Genomic DNA, 21,440 nt, shown 5'->3' with positions numbered 1-21,440 from the left:
AGCCCCAAACTTCATTAGCAGTTTTGCAGCAGTGAGAGATTCCTACTAACCACTGAGATGGTACCATCTGTTTCCACTTACGTCCTGGCTTGCAGGAGCAGCTACAGAGTAAAGGACTGCAGAGAGACTTTCCTCTCCTAGGCGCACAGGGACTGAACAGCTAGCTGGTTGGGACAGACAGTCTGAATTTGCCCTTCTCAGAGCAACCCAGCACCTCCCCTCTGTGCAAACTACACACCTGGGAGGCACAGCGGCCCTCGCACTTTGGTTTTGCTATCAAGCTCAGTCATACACCTACCCACAGGCCGCTTCCCTGCAGGCACAGAGAACTTGCTCCCAGCAGACAGCACAGCTGCACTGACTTACTGCTCTGCATGGCACCGCAGCAGAGAAGGGGTTGACTAAGGTGTTCCCACATCTCTTGGTATGCCCTCTACAAAGCCAAAAGGAATCTGCCACTGATAAGCCAGGATCCCCAAATCAACAGCTACCAGGCCTTCTTTCTTTCTATATCAGGGTCCTGCAGAGATCACACTGTGCAGAGAAATCTTTACCTAGACACTTTTTTCATCTATTCATTTTTACGTATGAGCTGCTTGCGGCAACCACACACCCACCTGCATCAAAAAGGGGCAACACATGCCAGCGGTGCCAGCGGTGCCCACGCAGCCCTAGCCAGCACAAAAGCACAGAGCAGACAGTGCAGATAAAAACAGCAGCATGTAGCATGGGAGTGTCTAGGCTGCTTCCAAAAACGGTAGCATAAGGAAAGGGATAAAAATGGGGGACACCCTGCGTGGGGAGGGCTAAAAAGAATTGGCCCTGTCTGGCAGCTGAACTGCAGGAGGACTCTGCCACCTTGTTTTACCAGTCACACCTGCCTCAGGAGGGAAAATAAATAGTCCTCTTGCTCAACAGGAGTTTTCATGCTTTGAAACAGATTGCTTAATTCTTGGCAATTTGAGTTCAGCAACTACGCTTTTTCTGTGGTTGCTGCTTCCTCTCTGAGCACACACAGTGTTTTTCAGAGCCAGAAGAGACATTACGCTCCTCTCAGTCTGCCCCCCAGGCCCTGCAATTCCCCTCAGCAATTCCTCCCTTTGGAAGAGCTGGTGCCTGCGGTTCACAACCGTGGCAGAACATGCACTAAGTTTTCCTTCCCCCAAAAATCTTTATAGTCTTGCTTGGAGAGAGCTGAACCGACTTTTCCTGCAGAACAGTGCTCTTAGGAGAGACAGGATGAAATATCAGGACGTACCATGAACAAAATGCAGCAGCCAGTAGCACACTGTGATACTGCAGCAGCAGCAATCAGCTGGACAAAAATTCCACAAAATCAAAAGCCTGGAGCATCCTGCACAGCTTCACGGAGGGGAACCTTCCCGACATGGTCCTGTCCTACTACCCCAATCCCATCACCAGCTTCTCAGCCCATCTGTGGTTTCGCATACCCTACCACTAACCACACCGCTCTGGGGAGGGCGGCTCTGAATCACCCGGCAGGCACAGCCACGCTCAGCTCCGCACCAGTGCAGCACCGATGCTGCAACCAGAGACGGGAGAGTGGCCAGACCTCAAGTCCGTTCTCAATAGCTGGAAAAGACAGCTTTCTCTAAAGCGTATCCTCCTGTAATGAGTGCATCTAGTGTAACAGCCCAAGCATAGGAGCTTCCCTTGCCACTACTCCAATCTGGCTGCTTTGCTGTCACATATTGTCAAGCTGTCCCACTCAGCCCTGCTCTGCTGAACTCCTCCCAAGAGATAGTTCTCCTCAAAGCCCCAGATACAGTGACATTGCCATCCTGGTCCATTACAGCCCTGTCCCAGTCACCCTGAGACCGCTCCTGGGGACTTTATGCATTGCAGGGAACACACACAGCCTGTACACGCACAGCTTCAGGCCACACACACGGCACAGAGCAGCCAGGCTGCTCTACGCTGGGACTTGAGAGGCCAGAAGACTCCTGCCTCCTGCAGCTACTCAGCCCACCGAGCAAAGCCATGCTCGGGCAAGCAGGACCTGCTGCAAAGACCTCCCACAGCGAAGGAAGAACCACCAACCCTGCCACCAGGCTGCCTATTAGCCCTGAATCAGGGGGAGGCCCCGAGCAGCACAGCGGGGCTGGGCACGGAGCCCCGCATTAGCATCCCAGCTCCAAAGCTGACAAACCTCCCGCCGAAGGCAGCGCCTGGTACAAAGGCTCATTTGTTCCCAACACATGAGCCCATTCCAGGCTGCCGCCCGGACACATCTTCTTTATTGTGCCCTCCTGACTCCGGCAACAGGCAGGGCTCGGGGCTCAATGGCCCCTTTCTGGGATGCTGCTGGGGCTTACACACGAGGTCGCAGATGGCAGGGAACTGCCAAGGTCCTGAGCCCTGCCAAGCAGCGAGCACTGGTACCGTGTGTCCTTCACCACTGACAGCAGCACGAGCCTTCTTTGGGCCTCTGCTGTCCCAAAGCCCTTCTCACAGACATGGCAGAGCTCCTCTGTCACCCAGCCGGCCACAGTCACCTGCCACTGCACTCCAATGTCACCGGCACAGCTGTGGGCTGCTGAGCAGAGGGGACAAAAGGGACGTTTTTGTGCAAAATCCCTGCCTGTCCATGCACTTTCAGATTGTTCCATCCTGTACAGGCACGGAGACAACTCTGAGGCAGGAAGAAGGAAAATGGGACTTTAAACTCTTGTCCTCACCATTGCACAGTCATGATGGGATCTGTTTCCAGTCCCTGCTTCCAGTGCAAGAGGGAAGAGGGGTAGGAGGGCTGGGAGAAGTCTCTTGCTAGATCCCATGAACGGTTAAACTCTCCCTATTTAGCAGTGGTGGGAGGGGATTTATCTCCAAGCAAGAGTCTTGATACCACCTGGGATGAGGCCAAGAGAAAAGCAAATTCCTCCAGTGAACTTATCCCCCTCCCATACTGCCTACCCAGCTACAGGGAGTTTCCTCCGCAGCCACACAGCCACAGGGACATGAGAAAAGATTGCTTTTATTTTCCCACCCATAGCCTGCCACAGCCTAGCATCTCTCCAGCTTGAGCTCGAGCCAGAAGACAACCAGGCTTAAGGGGAAGTGGCTGGACTCCCCCCCACAGCTTGCGAGACAGCACTTGGAAGCTGTCCTTACTGGAGCATGTGGTCATTTACTGAAGTCCAGAGCTGCGCCTGGCAGACCAGCTCCAGCAGCCAGGGTAGAGCTGGGCTTGCTGGACGCCAGCAGAGTCCAAGGACTCCAGGCTCCAACTGTGCAAGAGAAAATCTTGGCCGTCTCAGAGTAGCAGACATCAAGACAGGAGGAAGAAGGGCCCTTTGCCATGTCAGGAAGGAGAATTCTCTGGTAGTTTCTGCAAGCAGCATCTGCCTGTGGTCTCCTGAGCTCTCTGCCACTGCCTGGGACCTGGAGCTGACACCCCAGCTGGCTCCCACCCCACGCTCCAAATCCTCTGTGCACCCACTGACATCTCTGCTCCTAGAAAGCAAAGCCTCCGGGAGGGCTCTGATCCCCTTTCCCACTGATCCACAGGGCCCTCGGATACAAAGATCCCGGCAGGGACTCTTCCATCCATGCACATACCTTCAGCACATTCCTGCACCAACACACTATTGCACTGAGCATGTCTTCCAGCCAGGCACGGCTCAGCATCCTGCAGGACAAGCCTGAACTTTTCAGGGAAGTGCTCTGATATGTGCAATTTCCAGAAAGGCCTCTTGTCCATCTGTGGTTTTTGGACTCCGCTCTGTCATCTTCTCCTTCCTACTTCCCCCCAATTCTAGCATGTCGAAAGATGAGAACAAAAAGATAAAAAAACCCACTTCCCACCCCCACTTCCCACCTTACTTGCACAACCGTACCGCCTGGCAGCAGGGCACTGCCCCTCTGTCGTGGGGCTGGGGAGCACCCAGGTACACCCCCTTTCATCAAGCAGATGCACAGGGCTGATCCCCAACATTGGTGCTGCTCCTCCGCGGGGCTGTTCCCTCCGCCAGCACAAAAGGGGCCACGTCACACCCCCTGCCCCCTCCCTGCAGAAGTCGCAACCCTTGCAGACAGCAGCACAACAGCTCAGACATCACCAAGCAGCCTTAAATCCTGGTAATTGGGGCGAGATGCCAGGACCTTACAGGGCTGGAGCTGCATCTTACCGACAGCCACACTCAGGGAGCTGGCAGACTGCGGGAGGCCTCCGGGCGAGATCCTACGCCGTACATGCCAAGAGCACTCTGCTGAGTAGGAAGCACAGGGCTCTCCCTGGAGCCTCAGCCCCTCGCCTGCATCGTTCAAAGAGCAGCATAAGCCGTGGTTCCAAATGCTGCTCCACCTCAGAGCTGGAGATGGATGAGGTCACCTCCAGTCTGAAATCACTTCCGTTCTCGAGCTGCTCTCAAGGCTGTGCCACAGATTAAGAAGAGCGGGATGGGTGGGGAGGGAAACCCAAATCAATGGAGCATGTTCCCTATTAGGAGCTCAACACTTCATTAATCTCTGCCTCCCAGCAGACTGCCATCTGAAACCTCCACCCTCCCTCCTTCGCCTGCAAGAACAAACCTGGCAGGAACTGCTTAGGGTTAATAGCAGGGTATGGCATAAGCTGCATAGGACTATGCTCGACCCCTGACTCCCCAAATCCAAGCCAAGCAGAGCAGTGGGGAGAAATCGCAGGTTGGTGCAGTCAGACTAGCTCAGCCACACCGCTCCACCTTGTGCCCAGCTCCAACTGCTGGCCTCCAAACGCCTGCACTGCAACAGCCGAACTCTCTCCCCATGCACATAGCGTTGGAAATGGTTTGTACTGGCAACTGATCCTATCCACGCTGCACTGAGCACCAACAGCACAACCCTGTGGCCTCTGCAGCACAGCCCCATTCTCCACTGTCCAGGTGGCCACACTGGCCAAGGTGGCAGCAGGATTCTCACACCTGGATCAGGCAGCACTTAACCCAACGCCTGAGAAACCAGGCTGGGCAAGAAGGATGGAAATTCAGGTCACCAGCACAGGGGATTCCTAAGGAAAAGAGCCTTGCAGTGGTCACACATGGCCAGGAGAAACCAGACTGACAGTTTAGTGGCATTCTTTGAAAAAGACATCGACCACAGATGAATCAGTGCTTCATTCTTGGAAGCACTAAACTGACTGCAGTATCCAACAGTGCCTCAAGCAGTAACGGCCAAGACACATCACTGTCACACAGTTCCCTCCTACACGGTCGTGGTTTTTTCCCCTCATCCCAGATTTTGCTCTACACAGGAAGGCACTGAGGTTTTGCGGGTCTCCTCCAGAATTCCCAGTCTCATTGCAATGGCAGCCATTGGATGGGGCCATTTTGTCAGCAAATACAGCTGCTGCGATCCATACGCTGTTTGGACCCAATCCAAGTGCAGCCCATGCAGATGGCCTTGGCCTCACGCGCGTCACAGCGGTGACTGGCCAAAGCAATGCTGGGCATGAAAACGTCTCAGTACCGTGGGGTAATGGGAGCTATTGCAAATGCGGTGGATAGAGAAGCAAGGGGCAGGGTATGCTTGAGTGCGCAGCTATGGATCACATGCTGCATATTTCTAGGACTTCCTTCAAGCAGATGGAAGACTGGAGCTCATGACCATGCGCACTGCCAATCCTGTGCTAGTTTCTCTGGATCACGCAACACCCCTGGGGCTGAACAGTAGGAAAAGTACAGCACAACGGCTTCTCCCAGAGAGCACTTTGCTCCCCAGCCTCTTTCCAGAGGCCAGCCCTGGATACCAACCAGCCGAAAACACAATGAAAGCAAAAGCTTTCTTCTCTGTGGGCCTCAGCCCTTCTAGAAGCAGTGGGCACCAGAGAAGGGAACCCCTCTTAAATCCTGGCACCAGGCACAGACCTGGGCTGTACAGGTGGTTCCTCTTCAGCACGGACTAGGAATAAATACTCTGCGGGACAGACATATTTCAGTAGAGGAAGCAGCCGGCTGTTCCCACCTGGCTGCATTCCCACCAGCTTCTTTCTGCCAGTTCTGGCTTCACACCTGTAACTTGGTAAGATGCCAGCAGAAGTCAGCAACATAGTGAGGACCCAGTGGGGAAACAAATATCCAACAGACAGGTTGCCTTGTTGGGGAGATGAGGAGCCACAAACCTCCTCCTGGGCAGTGCCTGCTAGCTCCCAACAGGAGAGCTCCAACAGCAGTGAGCTGAGCAGGGCATGCTTCACACCCCACTGCCCTGAGAAACAGCAACCACTACGTGGAAGGAACAGGTCTGAAGTTGAACATTTCGGCTAAGGGGATTCCTGAGGCTCAAATGCCTCTGGGAAGTTTCAGTTGTGGTGTGACTGACTCAGAGAGGAATGGAGCCACACCATCAAAGTAGCTGCTGCACATCCCTAAAAATCACAGCCTCCAGACAGAAATGCCTCTAGACAGAGGTGTTATGTCCCAGGCTTCAGTTCTGCCACCTCTAAAACAGCAGTGGGGAGAACTTCACTATGACCACCCACACCTGCCCTGGGTGGGCCAGCAATGCCTGCCGAGCCCTCCAGGATCCTGGGCTGGAAGGCATTCAGGAAGGGTTGTGCTCCTCACCCTGCACCCAGACACCCTGGAGAGCTGTCTCCCCAAAAAAACCCACCAACACTGTTTGTAGGAGACTTCTGCTTGCTATAGGCTTCACGCTTTTCCAGTACTCAACTGCTCCTTGCGTGCAGGAATGGACAGCCATTTTGTTTGCAAATAACTGTACATGAATACTCCTGCAAGTGACAGCAGGCATGCACTAATGCTCCCACAGAGTTTTCCTGCGTGTTGTTGTTCTTCTGGGGTTTTTTTATTTATTTTTAAATTGCTTAACATACAGGCAAAAAAGCCTGTAAAAGCCATTCAGACTGAAAGAAAAGGCTTCACACAGGGCAGCTTAGTAAGAATCGGACTGTACTATATTTGAGGAACCCACAGATAAGATACAGGTAAACATACAAAACCACACCCTATATTTTCCAAAACTATAGGCAGGAAAGATTCGCTGAGGGACTGTTGAATATTCTGGACAGCAGGATCTGAGGATATGGAGGAGATGCTGTGAAATCATTAGTGTATTAAGAGCAACAGAAAATAACCTAATTCAAGAAAAAACTCTCTTCCCAGGCAAACCAGGCTTCCTCTATGCAAAGGAATTCCACAGACGTAAGGACATCAGTGCCCTGGCACAGTTAGAGATGACGAAGGTTGTATTTTCCTTTTCCAGTAATACTTAGATTTAACTATATAAACTGTTCCTCTGGGAGCAGATCCTATTTCACTGTTTACGCAAGAGCCTTAAGAGTTGGATTTTAAAGGTGAAAGCACCCACTCCCAAACTGCAGGGAGCCCAGTCAATACAGATGTTCTTGCTATAGCAAACAGCTGCTCCGTCGCACTTCTCTAATTCTTTGCCCTGCCACCCTTGCTGTCACTGGCACATCCAGAAAGATCAGGGCACAGGAGTTCAACCAGGCAAGAATGGCCTCAATTATCAACACTGCAAAAGGTAAGAAGAGATCTGCAACAGCAAAGCCTGCATGAGTTTTTCACGCTGGGAAGAGTCTAGGTGAAGCGGAGACAGGCACATGGGATACAGAAGCATCCAGCCTCAGGGCAAAGCACTGCCTAGCTCTTCAGCCCCGGATTTGTCACCCAGGAAGGGGATTGCAATCAGCTACGTGCTCCCAAAGAGCGCATCCCCATGTGCAGGGTGCTGAACCGGAGCACAAAGGCAATCCCAGCCCAAAGGGGTTGCAATCAGAAGCATATAAGAAAACTAACAGGCGCACGGATCAGTCAAAAAGCAGCACAGCTAGTATGATAAACAGTGACTATCCACTAGCTAGCTGCTGCCAAGTACGCACAGGGGGGGTTTAAGGAAGAGTTTGGAGGAGGATAAAGAGGACAATTTTCAGAAGAAACAAGGCAGGATAAGATGTTAAGAACACTAATCCACAACAGAGCATCTCTCTGCCAAAGTCCCTAAAAAAGAAGCAGCATTGTAAAAGTTTCAGTTCCAATATAGAAACAAAAATCTTAGATGGCTCTATCACTCATGAGCATAGCCATAATCCTTTCAAGGCCATTTTCACAGAGCGATGGCTCTTACTGATTTTTTTGAGACAAAGATGAAAGGCCCATTCAGAGCAGCCCAGAACCCACCTCCTGCAGTATTTTCCCAGTTATTTTCCTTCACCAGCCCCTTTCCTGGACCTAATCCATGGACCACAGCACATGAAAGGCAACTCTAAGCTTGGCACCAGGTGCGTAAATTCCTCTGCAGCAGCCTGCTCATGGGAGATGGTGAGAGCTCTTGCTACACAGCAACTGAAATCAGTTAGAGTGATGATGGGGGAAGAACAGTGGCAAGGCTGCTCACCGAAGCCAAATTTATTAAAGACATAGGAGGTGCCTAGCTCCTCTCGGTTTCAAAGGACTTGGGCACTTTAATCCGTATTTATTTAAAGAAAGCTGGCCCTTGGTTTGTATTATCGCAAACTGCCTAAAAAATTTGCCTTTAAATTATCTACATTGTACAAAGGCCTTTGTGGAAGAGCTGATGTTTCATCCTATCATCTTTGATCTCCACACCACCAACCCAGACCAGAGGAACGCGTCAGCTCCTCGGTTAATCCAGAATATGCCAACAATCTCAGAGGCACTGCAAGTGGGATCGCTTAATTTTGGGCTGGCACAGCCCACAGTTCTGGGCTGGCACAACGTGAAACTGCAGGGCTGTGGCCCAGGAGAGGGCTTCGGCCCAGGAGAGGGCTTCACAGGTACCATCACCATGCAAACACCCAATAACCCCGACACCTCGCCACGAGGCCCCATTGAGCTTAGGAATGAGAACGTCAGAACTGCCATTAGGATCTTCCAAAGAAGGTACACAGGTTTGTAACCCAACTCACCATTTTGGCAAATTTCACCAGCGATAATTCAACGTAAAATACTGCAGTCAGACCAGGCAACTCAGTTTGACCAGGACAGACCTGGAATACTGGTATTGTCCTGACGAAGTCTCAGGGATGGTATTTTCTACCAGATTTGAGAAAGGCATTTTTCCGGTCTCCTTGTCAAAATTCACAGCCTTAAGAACAAACCTTAGCATCCAACTGGATTGCAGGAGACAAGAGAACAAAGCCCTAAATCTTGTAGAGGGTCATTAAAGGGCACACATTCTGAATCATATTGTCCTAATCCTCCTAAAATCCTTTCCACCTTAAGGTAACAATTTCTCTCCCCTCAAAAATTGAGTGAGAAAGCAATCACAAAAGGTTACTGCCCCAAGTTGAATAACTAATGCCACTGCATCAGGGACACAGCCCAATCACACAGAACAAACTGGGTTCTTGATAACATCTGTTCTTTGCAAATAACATAGCTGTGACACTGGTCTTGCTGCTATTTCAGTTTTAATTTCTACTTCAAAGTTTATGCAGTCAGAGTCATCAATACAATCTCTACTTGCCCTCTAGCAAAACTGTTAACTGAGACTCATTAATACAGTCCTGATCTGAAGGAACAGATAATTGTAAACTCCTCGCTCTTGTGGCTATTTTAGTGGTGTTGCTGATTTCATAAATTTCTTTCTGGGCTCCACCTGAAAATAACAAGAATGGTAAAGCGCACAAGATGTAAGATGAGAGACAGTAACACAGTAGGCACTGGAAAAGCAGAGTTCATGAAAATGTCACTTTTCTAACGATTATAACCAATTTCTGGAAGTCAGAGCAATGAAACTGGACTAAAGAAGATATTAGACAAGACAAAGTCATTTGACTGTAAACGCTGTGGTGGTTGGACACACAAGGCGCAGCAATACCAAATGTTAGAAAGAACTTGGAAGCAACAGAGTGGAAAAATTGCATTTGCCAGGTAAGAAGGAAGAGTAGGGCAGGAAGAGGAATGCTCAGTTCAGACAGTAGGTTAACGGACTGCCAGCACCCCCATGCAATGTCAGCTCAAGTGACAGCCACAGGAGGCCAGGAGTAACTTGTCACTCACAGCCCTTTAACAAGAACAGGGTACAAAATCAGATTAGACACCCACGAATAGCTCTTGGGACCTGCAGCACAGCATGAAGCCAAACCTTTATATCTTTTAAGAATCCAAGGCTAACCATCTTCAAGCAAATCCCAGAACCAATGTCACATGCAGAACAGGGAGGAATTTTCTTGGGCTCCCAGCCTGGGCTCTGACTTGCCAGGCCAAACAGCAATCTCTTGGGATTTATTTTCTGGGAGTTATTCTCTAGTTGTGTTTTGCTGTGGGATCTCACCCGCTGCCCCTCACAGGCCTGTCAGAAACATACCATCCCCTCACAGACACGCTAAATGTCACACCGTACTGGCCAGACTCGGCAGCCCTCCTCTGAGTCCCCAGCCCAGACAAAACCAGCTTAACCCAGAGACACGGTTCTGCCCAACGTGGCTGTCCCCACGGCTCGCAGTAGCCTTGCATGCCCTCGGACTACACAAAGTCAAGTTCTTTCCGTTCTTATCTCCAGCCTCAAGGGGATAAGAAGGGAAAGAAAAATCTGTAACAGGAGGATTTCTAACCTCCAGCGCCGAGGGACAGGGCAAGGATGGAGGAGGTCTGGATTTATGTGCACAAAGGGAACACGCTCCCTCACCTGCACACCTCTGGAACAGACTATTCCCACTGTACGTCATCAAATCAACAGCGTCAGGCCAAATTCATGGCCCAGCTTTAAGAAATTTTGATGGGACTTCTTGCTGATGTAATTTTGCCGTAAGTGGGGAAATCAGTTTTTCTTTCCAGGCTCATTTATAAACCATTGCCTTACAAATACCAAGCAAGACCTGCTCTCCTCTGCTAGAGGAAACACATGCTGGCCTATTACTGCAGGATGCCAGCCAAAAGGTGGGTGGATGCCCTAATTTTTTTTAATTTTTTTTTTTTAAATAAGAAAGGAAAATAGTTATTTGTCATGAAGAAAAAGCCATAAACCGCTAAGGGACAAGCTATAGGTGCCTAATACACACAGATTCATTGGAGCCACAAATTAGCTCAGCCCTCGGGAGTACACAGGGTATCTGAGGAAGCAAGAGGAGGGGTCTCATCCAGACGTTTCCTGGACATCCACTGTTGATTAATGCCACGATAAAAGCCCACATCTGGACTGTGAGCTCTACCTCGCAGGGACACACTTCAGTACTAAACATGCCCGAGTGCAAGACGCAACACAGGAACAGCACACTTGAAGAAGCATCCGCACACTTTGCAAAGAAACATAAGAGGGCTCATTAAGCTTTCAGACTAACAAGCCCCACGATATCCTTCGTTAGCAACCCCATGCACACTCTGCGCTGCTGCTACATGAAGTGCAGCTCCAATAACACCATTCCTTGTTTACCAAGAGAACAATTCTGCTATTGACTGACACCTGCCCATGACAGTGCGACCACGGGAGGAGCAGGGAGATGTTCAGATTACATTGGCTATTCAAACTAGGCAGCAAAACGCCTGGCACTGGCTGGAACCTCTGAGCAGCTGCTGAGGACCAGCCCTACCACCTCAAACAGAAAGGCTTTCACTGACATTAATGAGAGCTGCTGAAAATAATGCCATCACACAGCTATGAGATGGCATGCAGCCTTTCTGTTGGAAGACCGGCAAGCCAAACAGAGCAGGCACTGAGGAAGAGGAATGCTGGGCTCCATCCAGTCGCTTCTGGTTTATTTAAATTGCTGTTAAGTCAAATGCCGTGAACCTGGTGTGAGCTGAGTGTGGTGGGGCAGGGCCGATGAGGCTTATCCAAGTGACAAGAGGACATACTCCTGCTGCACAGGGATGGTTAGGAGGATCCCTAAGCAGATCAATGTGACAGTGCTGGAGCAGAAAACATGCTGCTAACTTGTTCGCTTCTGCGGGCCTGGTCTGAGCTTCTGAAGTGCCACCCAAGGGCTGCTGGCAGACTAGAGCAGATCCAGAGCATTCGGCTGCTCAGTAGACCTGGATTCCTTCCCAAGCACATGCCTGGATTAATTGCCCGGTAAAAGCACCAAGTCCTGTTAAATAACTGTCCTCTCTGATATCCACTTCCCTCATAAATACCCGCTTTGCCAAGGCTCCTTTCAAGGGGAGAAGAGCTCTTTAAAGTAAGCAGATGAACAGCAAAGGTACTAATCTCAGGAGCAAGACACGAGCAGTTTCCCTTCTGCGTGCTCCAGCTAAGGGCTCCTGAGCACTGCTCTGGCTGTGTCGCAGAAACCATCTACAGAGAGTCAAGACTGTAAGCGCAACTGCCGGGAGACGAGAGATCATCTCAGCCAGCATCTCTCTTGCTGTCCTGATGACACACTCTTGCTCATCTCGGCACTGTGCAATCACAGCAGCAAGGCTTTGCTGCAGGCCAGCTGCATCACTTGAAGTTTAACCCCCACTGCCTTGATTCAGCCCACTGCCTATAAAGCAGGGCAAATACCAGCTCCCGAAGGCTGTGATGCTTCTTCCATTACTGTCTGATCCAGCTGGCACCAGCTCCTCTAAGCAGCAGGAGCCTCTGAGAATCTATAGGATCCTAAAAGCCATAAACCTCCCTGACATTTTTTATGGCAGGCCTTGGGCAGAGGGAAATTACTATTGGTCCAGATGGGCCTTTCCATAGTGCTTATCGGCATTTCCAGGACTTCACATCACTTAATACCCCATGCAGAGACTCAGGAGAGCTTTAAACTAAAAAGAAAGAAGCACAGCCAAGGGGACCACGTATGTAGGGCAGGCAGATAGCAGATGTCTTTGTGACTCATATTTCACCTGAATATATAATTAATGTAGTATGTAATTTACTTGAAAATAAAAGTGGACGTAAGACTGCAGGATCTAAAGAGACTTCATGTGTATACGTATCACAGCAAGAATGAGCTCAGTGCGGCAGGCAGGATTAGAATAGTTCCCACACTGAGGAAATAGCCAGGAGACATTACAAAAGGCTGAAAGCAAAGCGACTTGCCTGGGAAGTGATCTTAAAAATAATTGCAATACAAACTAAAGCAGTAAAAGGCCTGGCCTGCACTCTCATGTGTGTTCACACAGCTCCAAGCGCCAGGGGTCTGCAAGGAAAAACGAAGCATAGTCACTGGAGCCCAGACCACATCTGTACCGCCATGGGCTTTGCCTCACAGAAAGCAGAAGGAAGACGTTAAGCCCTTGGAGCCTCTTTTCCCACAAGCTAACCGAGTGGATCTCTTTTCCCCTCCCTTGCTTCTGCACTGAGAATGTCCAGAGGTCAGTGGGATGGGCTCGCTCCCCATGGCCAGTCTCCAGGAGCTAGCACTCATGATCCTGTGGTTTATTTGCTCAGCCTGCGCTCCCAGCTCCCGGTTCCCCCTGCCAGGAGTCATTCTGGGAGAACGGCACCAGCTGCCCCAGAGGTGGGGTCAGGCAGAGACAGGCCATCCCAGCTCCATACACACACCCTGGACACACTTGATAACGAGCTTCAAAACAAACAGGGCACTCCCAAAGTTCCCAGGAAGAGCAAAGAGCTGAGCTGAACAAAGCTGGCAAGTGAAGGACCTCAGCTCTCCTGCTCCTCGGCTCTTGAGCAGTGGCGCCGTACAGCCACCGCGGTGGCACACAGGGACCGGTCAGCCACTGCGCTGCTCCTCTCTCCCCATCAGCTAACTTCAGGGCGAGCACTTCAGTCCTGGCACCGGCCGCTACTGCTGTCAGCTAGTGCCACTGTGCAGGCAACCAGCCCAAATTTAAGAGGTGAGTGAAAAACTGGAGTTTTTCTATTAAGGGTTTTCCGCCTCTGACTGACAATCCCACAGAGTCCTGAGCTAGCATGAACCACAGCCCGAGACCCTCCACCAGCATGCTGCACTTCTGGGTGTCAGCCCTGAGCCTCCTGTAGCCCTCGCTGCCACGGCACGGCACCAGGCTGGTGCAGTCTGAAGGCTGCACAGCTGCACCCAGAGAGGTTTGTGTTGCCTCAAGCATCCCTGCGCTGTGCTGCCCTGCACAGCATAGCTATATCCCTCTTCTAGAGCTGAACTTCAGCCTCAACTTATCCTTTTTTTTTTTTTTTTTTCTTTTGACTTCAGGAGTGGACAGTTGTACTAAAGCCAGAAACTAAACAATTCTCCTCCCCTTCTTGGCATTACAGCCTTGCAGATGCTTGTGCTGGGTTTCACTTCCTCTTCAGGTCTTGGCCAACATTTAGCCAAGCTTTGCTCATCAGCAAGCTAGTCCCTGCAGCCCTCCAGCGCACTCTTCTCCCAGCCACCTCCAGCATGTGGCTGCTGTGACACCGCTGGGGGTAACAGCCACACGGGAAGGGGCTAGGAGTGACAGACCGAGGGAAGGCACAGCGGTCTAGAGCTGAATGTTAGCAGGCCATAATAGATTTCAATTAATACACTGGAAATACACTCACACAAGAGAGAAGGAATTAAGAATATTAACCCATTCAGCCCTCAAAACAGAAAGGAAGCTTACGTGAGTCTGGAGCAACAGAAGATCTTTCACTTTCTGCAGCCCAGCCCCTATGGGTAACATTGCACGTGCAAACCCTTCCTCTCCCCACGCTGAGGGCCACCTTCCACTGTTCATTTTAAACAATGTTTCTGGGATACCAAGTAGTGGATGAACACATACTCATGAGGAGCACGTGTCCTGGGATCTGATCCCAGCTTTTCTGATGCACCACACACAAATCCGGCTCCTGCGCACACTTGTGGGAACAAGATGACTTCAAACCTCTTCACAGCTCCAGGGACAATTCTCTGGGAGAAAAGGAATGTGTAACAGCAGACATTTTTTCTTGCGCTTCGAGGCTAACCACACTGTAGACATACACACACGCGCGCGCACACAGACAAACTCCAGCCCGTATGGGAATTATTCCAGTATGCTATGAAACAACTTGCATACGCTTCACAAAAATCTGAAGTCGCACAATGTATTAGAGATGACACACGTTTCTTTCATGAGCTTTGGAGAATTATTCTGTGTGGTTTCACTGTCTCAGGGAAATCTCCGCCTTGGGCAAGAAGGGGACTAAGTCTTAGTGTTGGTCAGGCAAGAAAGTGTTGGTCTGCAGGTAAGCACAGAAGGTGCCCTCCAGTTCATGCTCTGCTATCCAGGAAAAAAGTAACACAGAAGCCACTTGAACTGCAGGAGAAACAACAGGAGAGGAACCCTCCTGGCTTAGCCAAGATTTAAGTGTTAAAGATGGAGCAGAACTCTCCAGGCTTGGTCTCAGCATATACGAGGAGCAGCTGCAGCATGGTTGTAGGAGCCACCGCTGTGGGCAGTGTGGTGTCCCAAAACTGCTAGGGAAACCCCTTGGGCTGAACATTTAAAATGAATTTGGCAAAGCTCTGAAGATACAGAGCAGAGACCCAATCTGGCCTGGCACAGCAAGCAACCAGCTGGCTGTAGGTGGAATCTCCCCTGGATTTCCCAGATGTCCATTTTATTGGTTTTTAATGAACAGCAACTTAGACTGAAACTGAGGGTGCGTAATATGGGCTTTACAAGACACTGAACTCCACCAGCTGTTTCTCTTTCTAGACTTACCTTTCCTCAACTTTTGCAAGGAACTGTCAGCCTCCATACATTTATTGCTTGAACAATCAAATGAAGAATGGCATCAGCGTGAAGCCAGTATCATTTTTGAGAGTGTTAAGCGGTTGTAAGACTCCTTGACTTTGGAGACTAAAAGCATCCAGGGACTGGGTTTCCCCTTCATTCGGATGGCAGCAACATTTGCACCTCTGCAATTGGGAGCTGCCTTTTGTAATGCCCCAGCAGGCTGCAACATAGCAGCTAAGCAAGCGTCACAAGCATATCTTGGGGTTAAATGAAGGTTGCTCTTACTTCGTTAGCATCAGCAAAGATCAGGCCACAACATCTGTCACACTTAGACATTTGGCTAACATGCCCAAAACAGCCCTACACAATTCACACAAGAGCAGCAGAATTTTGGACTCGCGCACAAGTAGCTGAGCAGTTCGTGGAAATTCAAGGGACAAAAATCCCTGTGCAGGAAACACTTACTTCTCCTTTTCATAAACTGCAGATTGCTACTTGCACTGAGAGGGCTGAACCTCTCCCCTACCCTGTACTAACAACCATTTTATCCATTTGGAGCATAAATAATTGAAGAGAGACATCAGCAGCAGCAGGAGGCAGATTCTGTGCCCAGCTCTCCAGCAGTTCTGTTTCACCATGCAGTCCCTGTGCTGACCTCTTTTCACAGCCCTTTTCCAAGAAGCAAGCAGACAAAGTAGGGGAAAAGAAAAAAAAAAAGTCAAAGTGCCCAGGATGGACTTCCCTCCCCAGCCCAAAATAGCCCATGTGTGACACAGGGGCCTGCTCCAGTAGGACTGTTTAGACAGATGCGCGGCAGAAGGACAGGCAGGGCTGAACCTCTTGACCTGCTGCAGTCCCACTCAGCTCCTCACAAACTGTTCTGAGCACCGAGCCGTTGCCCAGTTTGGAGGGCAAGGGACCAACGCTGTCTTTTGAAATGGGCCAAAAAAAATTAACGAACCACACAAGGCTTTTTACAGAGAAGTAGAAGCTTCCACTCCTATGCTACGTCTGGCCAAGATACACTGGGACATCAGAAAAACAAGCAGAGATGTGCTGCTTTAAGAGTGTTTCCAGTATTTACCTCCAGATTCTGTGACTAATTTGCTACTCCCTTTCTGGCAGGCACATCTCGGTAGCCAGGATGCAAGACCAGGGTTGGAAAACACAGAGGTTGGAAGAGACATTAAAATGGGGAGTCAAAGAGAAACAGCCTCACCCAGGGCGATCTATGACACAGTGAGAGACTATCCAGCTGTGGTGAAATATCCCATTTGCCAGCTGCAAACATAATCTTGCTTTCTCTGAGCAAAAAAACCCTCACCACAACCACCCTGTCTGAATTGATACAGAGCATGACAGACAGCACAGGAACACAGATCCATATTGCCACTCCCAATGACTCAGAATCAGAACCATAAAATAATTGGTTTAACTCTGAGAAAATTAAAAAAAGTCAGTGGTACTCTGTTTGCCTTCCAGGTTCCATGCTTTTCTGCAGAAGCAAGAACTTTCCTCTAGTCACAAGATTACAGAACCGTTACTGTAAGGAAAACACTTAGGTGAAAGATAGCAATGCCGCAAACATATAATGCAGGTACGAATCCTCCAAGGTGCTCCAGTACCGACTTTGAGGGGATTCTATATAGACCAAGATCTGCTTCTCATTTTTGTTGTACAATTGCTGTACAAAGGAACCTACCACTCACGTGATACTTTTCATCACATATTTCACAAAACTCAGCTCATCAGTTTTCACCACATAGGTATCTACGCAGAAATTAAGGGTCACATTAAGGTCATCCCCAACCAGCTCAAGACACAGGAATCACCACTCCTCCCTCCTCTTCATCTGCTCTTTGTCATCAGCAACTGCCTGCACCGGCGTTGTCCTCAGTGCATCAAGGGCAGTATCTACAAGTATCTTGGGTACCTCTGCACTATGCACAGCATAACTTTTTCAGGGGGTACGCTTTCTTGTAAGCCCATGTGGGCTTATCTCTCCATAAGCACAGCAGAGAAAAGGAGAAGGCGGTTCAGTACACATTAACAGGGAACAGGGGGATTCCCATCAGCCAGTGTCCTCTGGTAGGCAAGGCTGGGGCTGAAGGTTGACCTTAAAATGATGCTCTATGTTAGCACAGTTGCTATTTTAGATGGAAGACATCCCTACTGTTGTAATATCTACTGTTCCAAGAATGATGGAAATCTCTGCTTCTCTCTTTTTTTCCTAAGAAAAAAAGCAAAGGAGTTTGAATATAAATTTTTAAGATATCAAGCCCAGATTCTCAAAAACTGAAACACAAAGGCAATGAATTCAAGAGTTCTCAATGCCTCGCAATGACCTGCGTTGAAACCATTCCTCCAGTCAAACTACCTTTTGCACAGCATCTTCCCTATACGCAGTACCCCCCATACATACTTTTACTGACAAGCAGGCCACTTCAAAATACACTGAAGTTGAAAAAAGGACCACGCTGAATGCAAAAGGCACAGCCCTTTAATTTCAAACCCACTGAAAGAACTGGATCCACCAGATAGTCTCTGCTCCCACACCCAAGCAACTTTGCAAGTTGGTGGGGCGGGGAGAGATCAACTTGGGAAGGAGAGGTTCCCATCCTCCTGATTTAAAAAGAAACAATGACTTCAAAGAACATTAGAGACACGGGCCTGAATGAGCAGGAACCAGCTTCAGAGACAGGACAAGGTACCACCCCAAACAAACACACGCCAACACCAGGAGCTAAGAGGCATGTTCTGCAGGAGTGTGCCAGGAGACTCCAGTTTAACTAGGTATTTGGGAAGTTTCACCTGTACTCCTCCCACTGCAACACCTCGGGCTTTGGCAGAACATCCATCTGCTGCACTTGCCCTGTTTGGTTCTCAAGTCAATAGGTTTTTGACAAATTGCTAGTTTTCCCTTACAGAGGGCCTACTCTTTTGCACATGGGATGTTACTCATTGCTTCATTTGCCTACCCAGTTTCACCACGAGAATCCCTCTTAGCACTCCAGCTGTGTATGAATTGCTAGGAGAGAAACCATCCCTCTTTGAGAGGTGCTGAACCGAGGTATAATGAGACTGAGGAGCTTGGTCTCACCAGGCAACCTGCTGTGGAGCTTCAGACCAGAAACTGGTTCCCCCCAGTCCAGGGCCTTAAACCACAACCCTCCCCCTTGGAAAGCTGGATGCTCTGAACACAGAAACGAGGATCAAACCTCCACTGACTTCAATAGCACGTGAGTTTGGCGCTAAATACACCAATTAAGAGGTCATTCCTTGGAAATCAGAGAGATGGAGAATTTACCATTATTTTTTCTTCATAAATGGTAGCAATTAGGAGTCCAACCTGCAAATCGGAGTCCCCTGGACCCAGACAACGCATCAGCCCTGACTACACTATGAGGGAAGATGAAGACCCATTCTTTGGCACTACATTGTTCCATTTTTTGGCCTCAGTAAGTCATCAGTATTATTAAGATTTTACAGAAGGATACCCTACTTACATGCAATCTATTGTACTGCCCTCAGAAGCCCACTTCATTCCCCAACTATTTATTAAAAATAACTTTTATAATAAATTTCGAAAAATTGGTTCAGGCAAGAATCACAGTTTCAGTAAACCTTCTAAATCGTTACCTGCTGCCAGATGCGAGTGGATTGGAACAAGGCAGCACGGGAAGAAAATTCCTGCTGTCAAAGGATGCTAAATAAAGATCACTTGTGATTTTGTATGTTCACTTTAATTTTAACAGATTAGTTTGTATTCATAGCTTGGTTTCCCTCCACCGTCCACAAGTAACATGGCTGGCACAAACTCATAATGAACTGCGCTCTGTCACGCAAGACCCACTCTACGCCCTCGGCATAAGATCGGCAGATACACCACCCACCGCATTTGAGGGAAGACCTCCTTGGCCCCAGCAGAACACTACACTGTCCTGCAGACAGAACCTCTTTGGGGTACAGGCTCCAGCCCACTCTTGCCTATGCAGTGTGACAAGGGCATTCAGGAATTATGATAATATCTACAACAGACTACTCTGATCTCTACCTCATTTCTTCCCCTGGGGAACGAGCAGAAAGGAGCCTTATACATAATCTGCTTCCCTTTTTATTTAAAAACAAATGAACTAAAGAACAGCATGGTTTGGGGGGGGGGGGGTGGTGTCACAAAGCTCCTCTCCAATTCACAGCTTGCACCGAATCTTCTACAATCTCAGAACACATTCTGGGTTGTTTTCCTCTAGAAATAAAACAAGAAATGAACAGCAATACTCACAAATAAACTACAAAATACTAGCAAAACTCTAAGTAGCTTGGGAAAAATCTACCTGATGACCCCATTATCCTATTACCCCTGGATTTACTTTGTTCCTCTCATCACTGCAATCAGCAGCTCACAAAAATGCACAGGTGTCTCTTCACAGTGCCCAAGTCTGCATTATATAGGGAAACACCATCTCCTGCAGTGGCCGGGTGAATGCCCAAGCTGCTGCAACACTAGTTTGTTTTTCTGTGGTCCACAAAGGCTGTGCAGTAGCACTGTCTCAGCAGGTAAGGCGTTTGCTGCATATGGAATTCGAGCCTTAGAGAAAGACTGGACCGAAAGGCAAGCGCAAGCCAGGCTAGGAATGGGTGGACTTCTTCCCGCCGCAGGGACCCATCGCGCTGCCCTGCTGCGTTAACCATCACCTCCATCCCCACCTTTGTGAGGCAGAAAAGCTCTTCCATAGACAGCAGACGCTGCCTACGCCGTGATGATGGGTGCCGAGGAACGCATGGGAGTCTGCCGATACCCTTACCTAGACATTCAAGCTCAGCAGAGGAGAATTCCTCTTCCCGTCAAACACCCTAAATCCCTCCAAATACCAAACAGTGAACAAAACAAAAAAACCCTGTCGATGCCATCCGATTGCATCACCCCCCCTCTCTCTCCAGGACTCAAAGACATGTCTCCAAATAGCTATATGCCTCGCAAAGCAAAACAGATGTTCCCTAACGCCCAAATTCCGGCCGCCTGCGAGGTGGCGGTGATCTGCTACACCACCAAGGAGCGGCGAGCGGCAGGACTGGGTCCGTGCCTGCGCATCTGTGCTGCGGAGGGAAGAGACAGCGACGGGGAGACGTGCTCCTAATACTGAAATGCCTTCGCCAGCCCCTGGCGCTGCCTTTCTCCATCCGAACCTACTCGACACACCCAAAGGCACCGAAAAAAAGAGAAACCCAACCCCGAACCCAGGGAGCCGCGGGAGCCAAACCGCCTATTTCTCGGACGTAGCCAGCTAAAAAAGGGCCAGCGTGCCAAGCCCCAAGGCTGAAAGCCCAGGTAGCTGGACACCACCCCACGGCTGCCGCATCACGGCGGGGAGAAGCTCCGACCGGGCAGGGCCGGGGCCGGGGCCGGCCATAGCGAGCCCACCTACCTGCTTCTCCTCTGCAAGGGCGGATCGACGAGGGCGGGATGCCCGCGGCGGGAGCCGGCAGCGGGGGAGAGAAAAGAAGAGAAGAGAAGAGTGAGGCGTGAGGGATGCGGCGGGCCGCGGGGGAGGAGCGGCCGCGGGTGCCCCCCGCCGCCTCACCTGGGTTGACCAGCTTGCTCTTGTACCGCATGCCGGTGCTCATGGTGCCGCCGGCGGCCGGGCCTTCCCGGGAGCCGACAAGAACGCCGCGCCCGGGCGAGCGTGGAGTGCGCGGCGAGGGCCGCCCCAGCGCTACCGCTACCGCCGCCGCCGCGGGGCCGGGGCCGGCCCGGGGCGGCCAATCCCGGGAGCCCGCCCCGCCCCGCGCCCGCCCCGGTGCCGGTGCCGGCCCCGCACCGCCCTCCTCCGCCCCCGGGGGGGGGGGGGGGGGGCGTGGAAGGGTGGGCGACCCCCG

The 21,440-nt window shown here is 50.3% G+C and overlaps 1 protein-coding gene across 2 annotated transcripts in view; it reads right to left on the bottom strand.

Moving 5' to 3' along the window:
* The window catches only part of SEPTIN5 (septin 5), a 48,573-nt gene extending 27,303 nt beyond the window's left edge, over positions 1 to 21,270 (bottom strand). Inside the window, exon 1 of one of the 2 annotated variants that reach the window (XM_049806945.1) lies at positions 21,146 to 21,270. Coding sequence is in view for 1 of the 2 variants with exons in the window: in XM_049806943.1 (XP_049662900.1) it covers positions 3,844 to 3,924 (81 nt within the window). In the remaining variant the exon portion in view is untranslated. Of the gene's footprint in view, positions 1 to 3,843; positions 3,952 to 21,145 lie in introns of those variants that run through there. The other variant, XM_049806943.1, reaches the window with a different exon arrangement.
* Between the last annotated feature and the right edge of the window lie 170 nt (positions 21,271 to 21,440).

The sequence above is a fragment of the Accipiter gentilis genome, chromosome 7, assembly GCF_929443795.1.
Source record: "Accipiter gentilis chromosome 7, bAccGen1.1, whole genome shotgun sequence".
Taxonomy (NCBI): Eukaryota; Metazoa; Chordata; class Aves; order Accipitriformes; family Accipitridae; genus Astur; species Astur gentilis.
The sequence above is the reverse complement of the archived record's forward strand: the minus strand, read 5'-3'. Positions and strand labels throughout refer to the sequence as shown.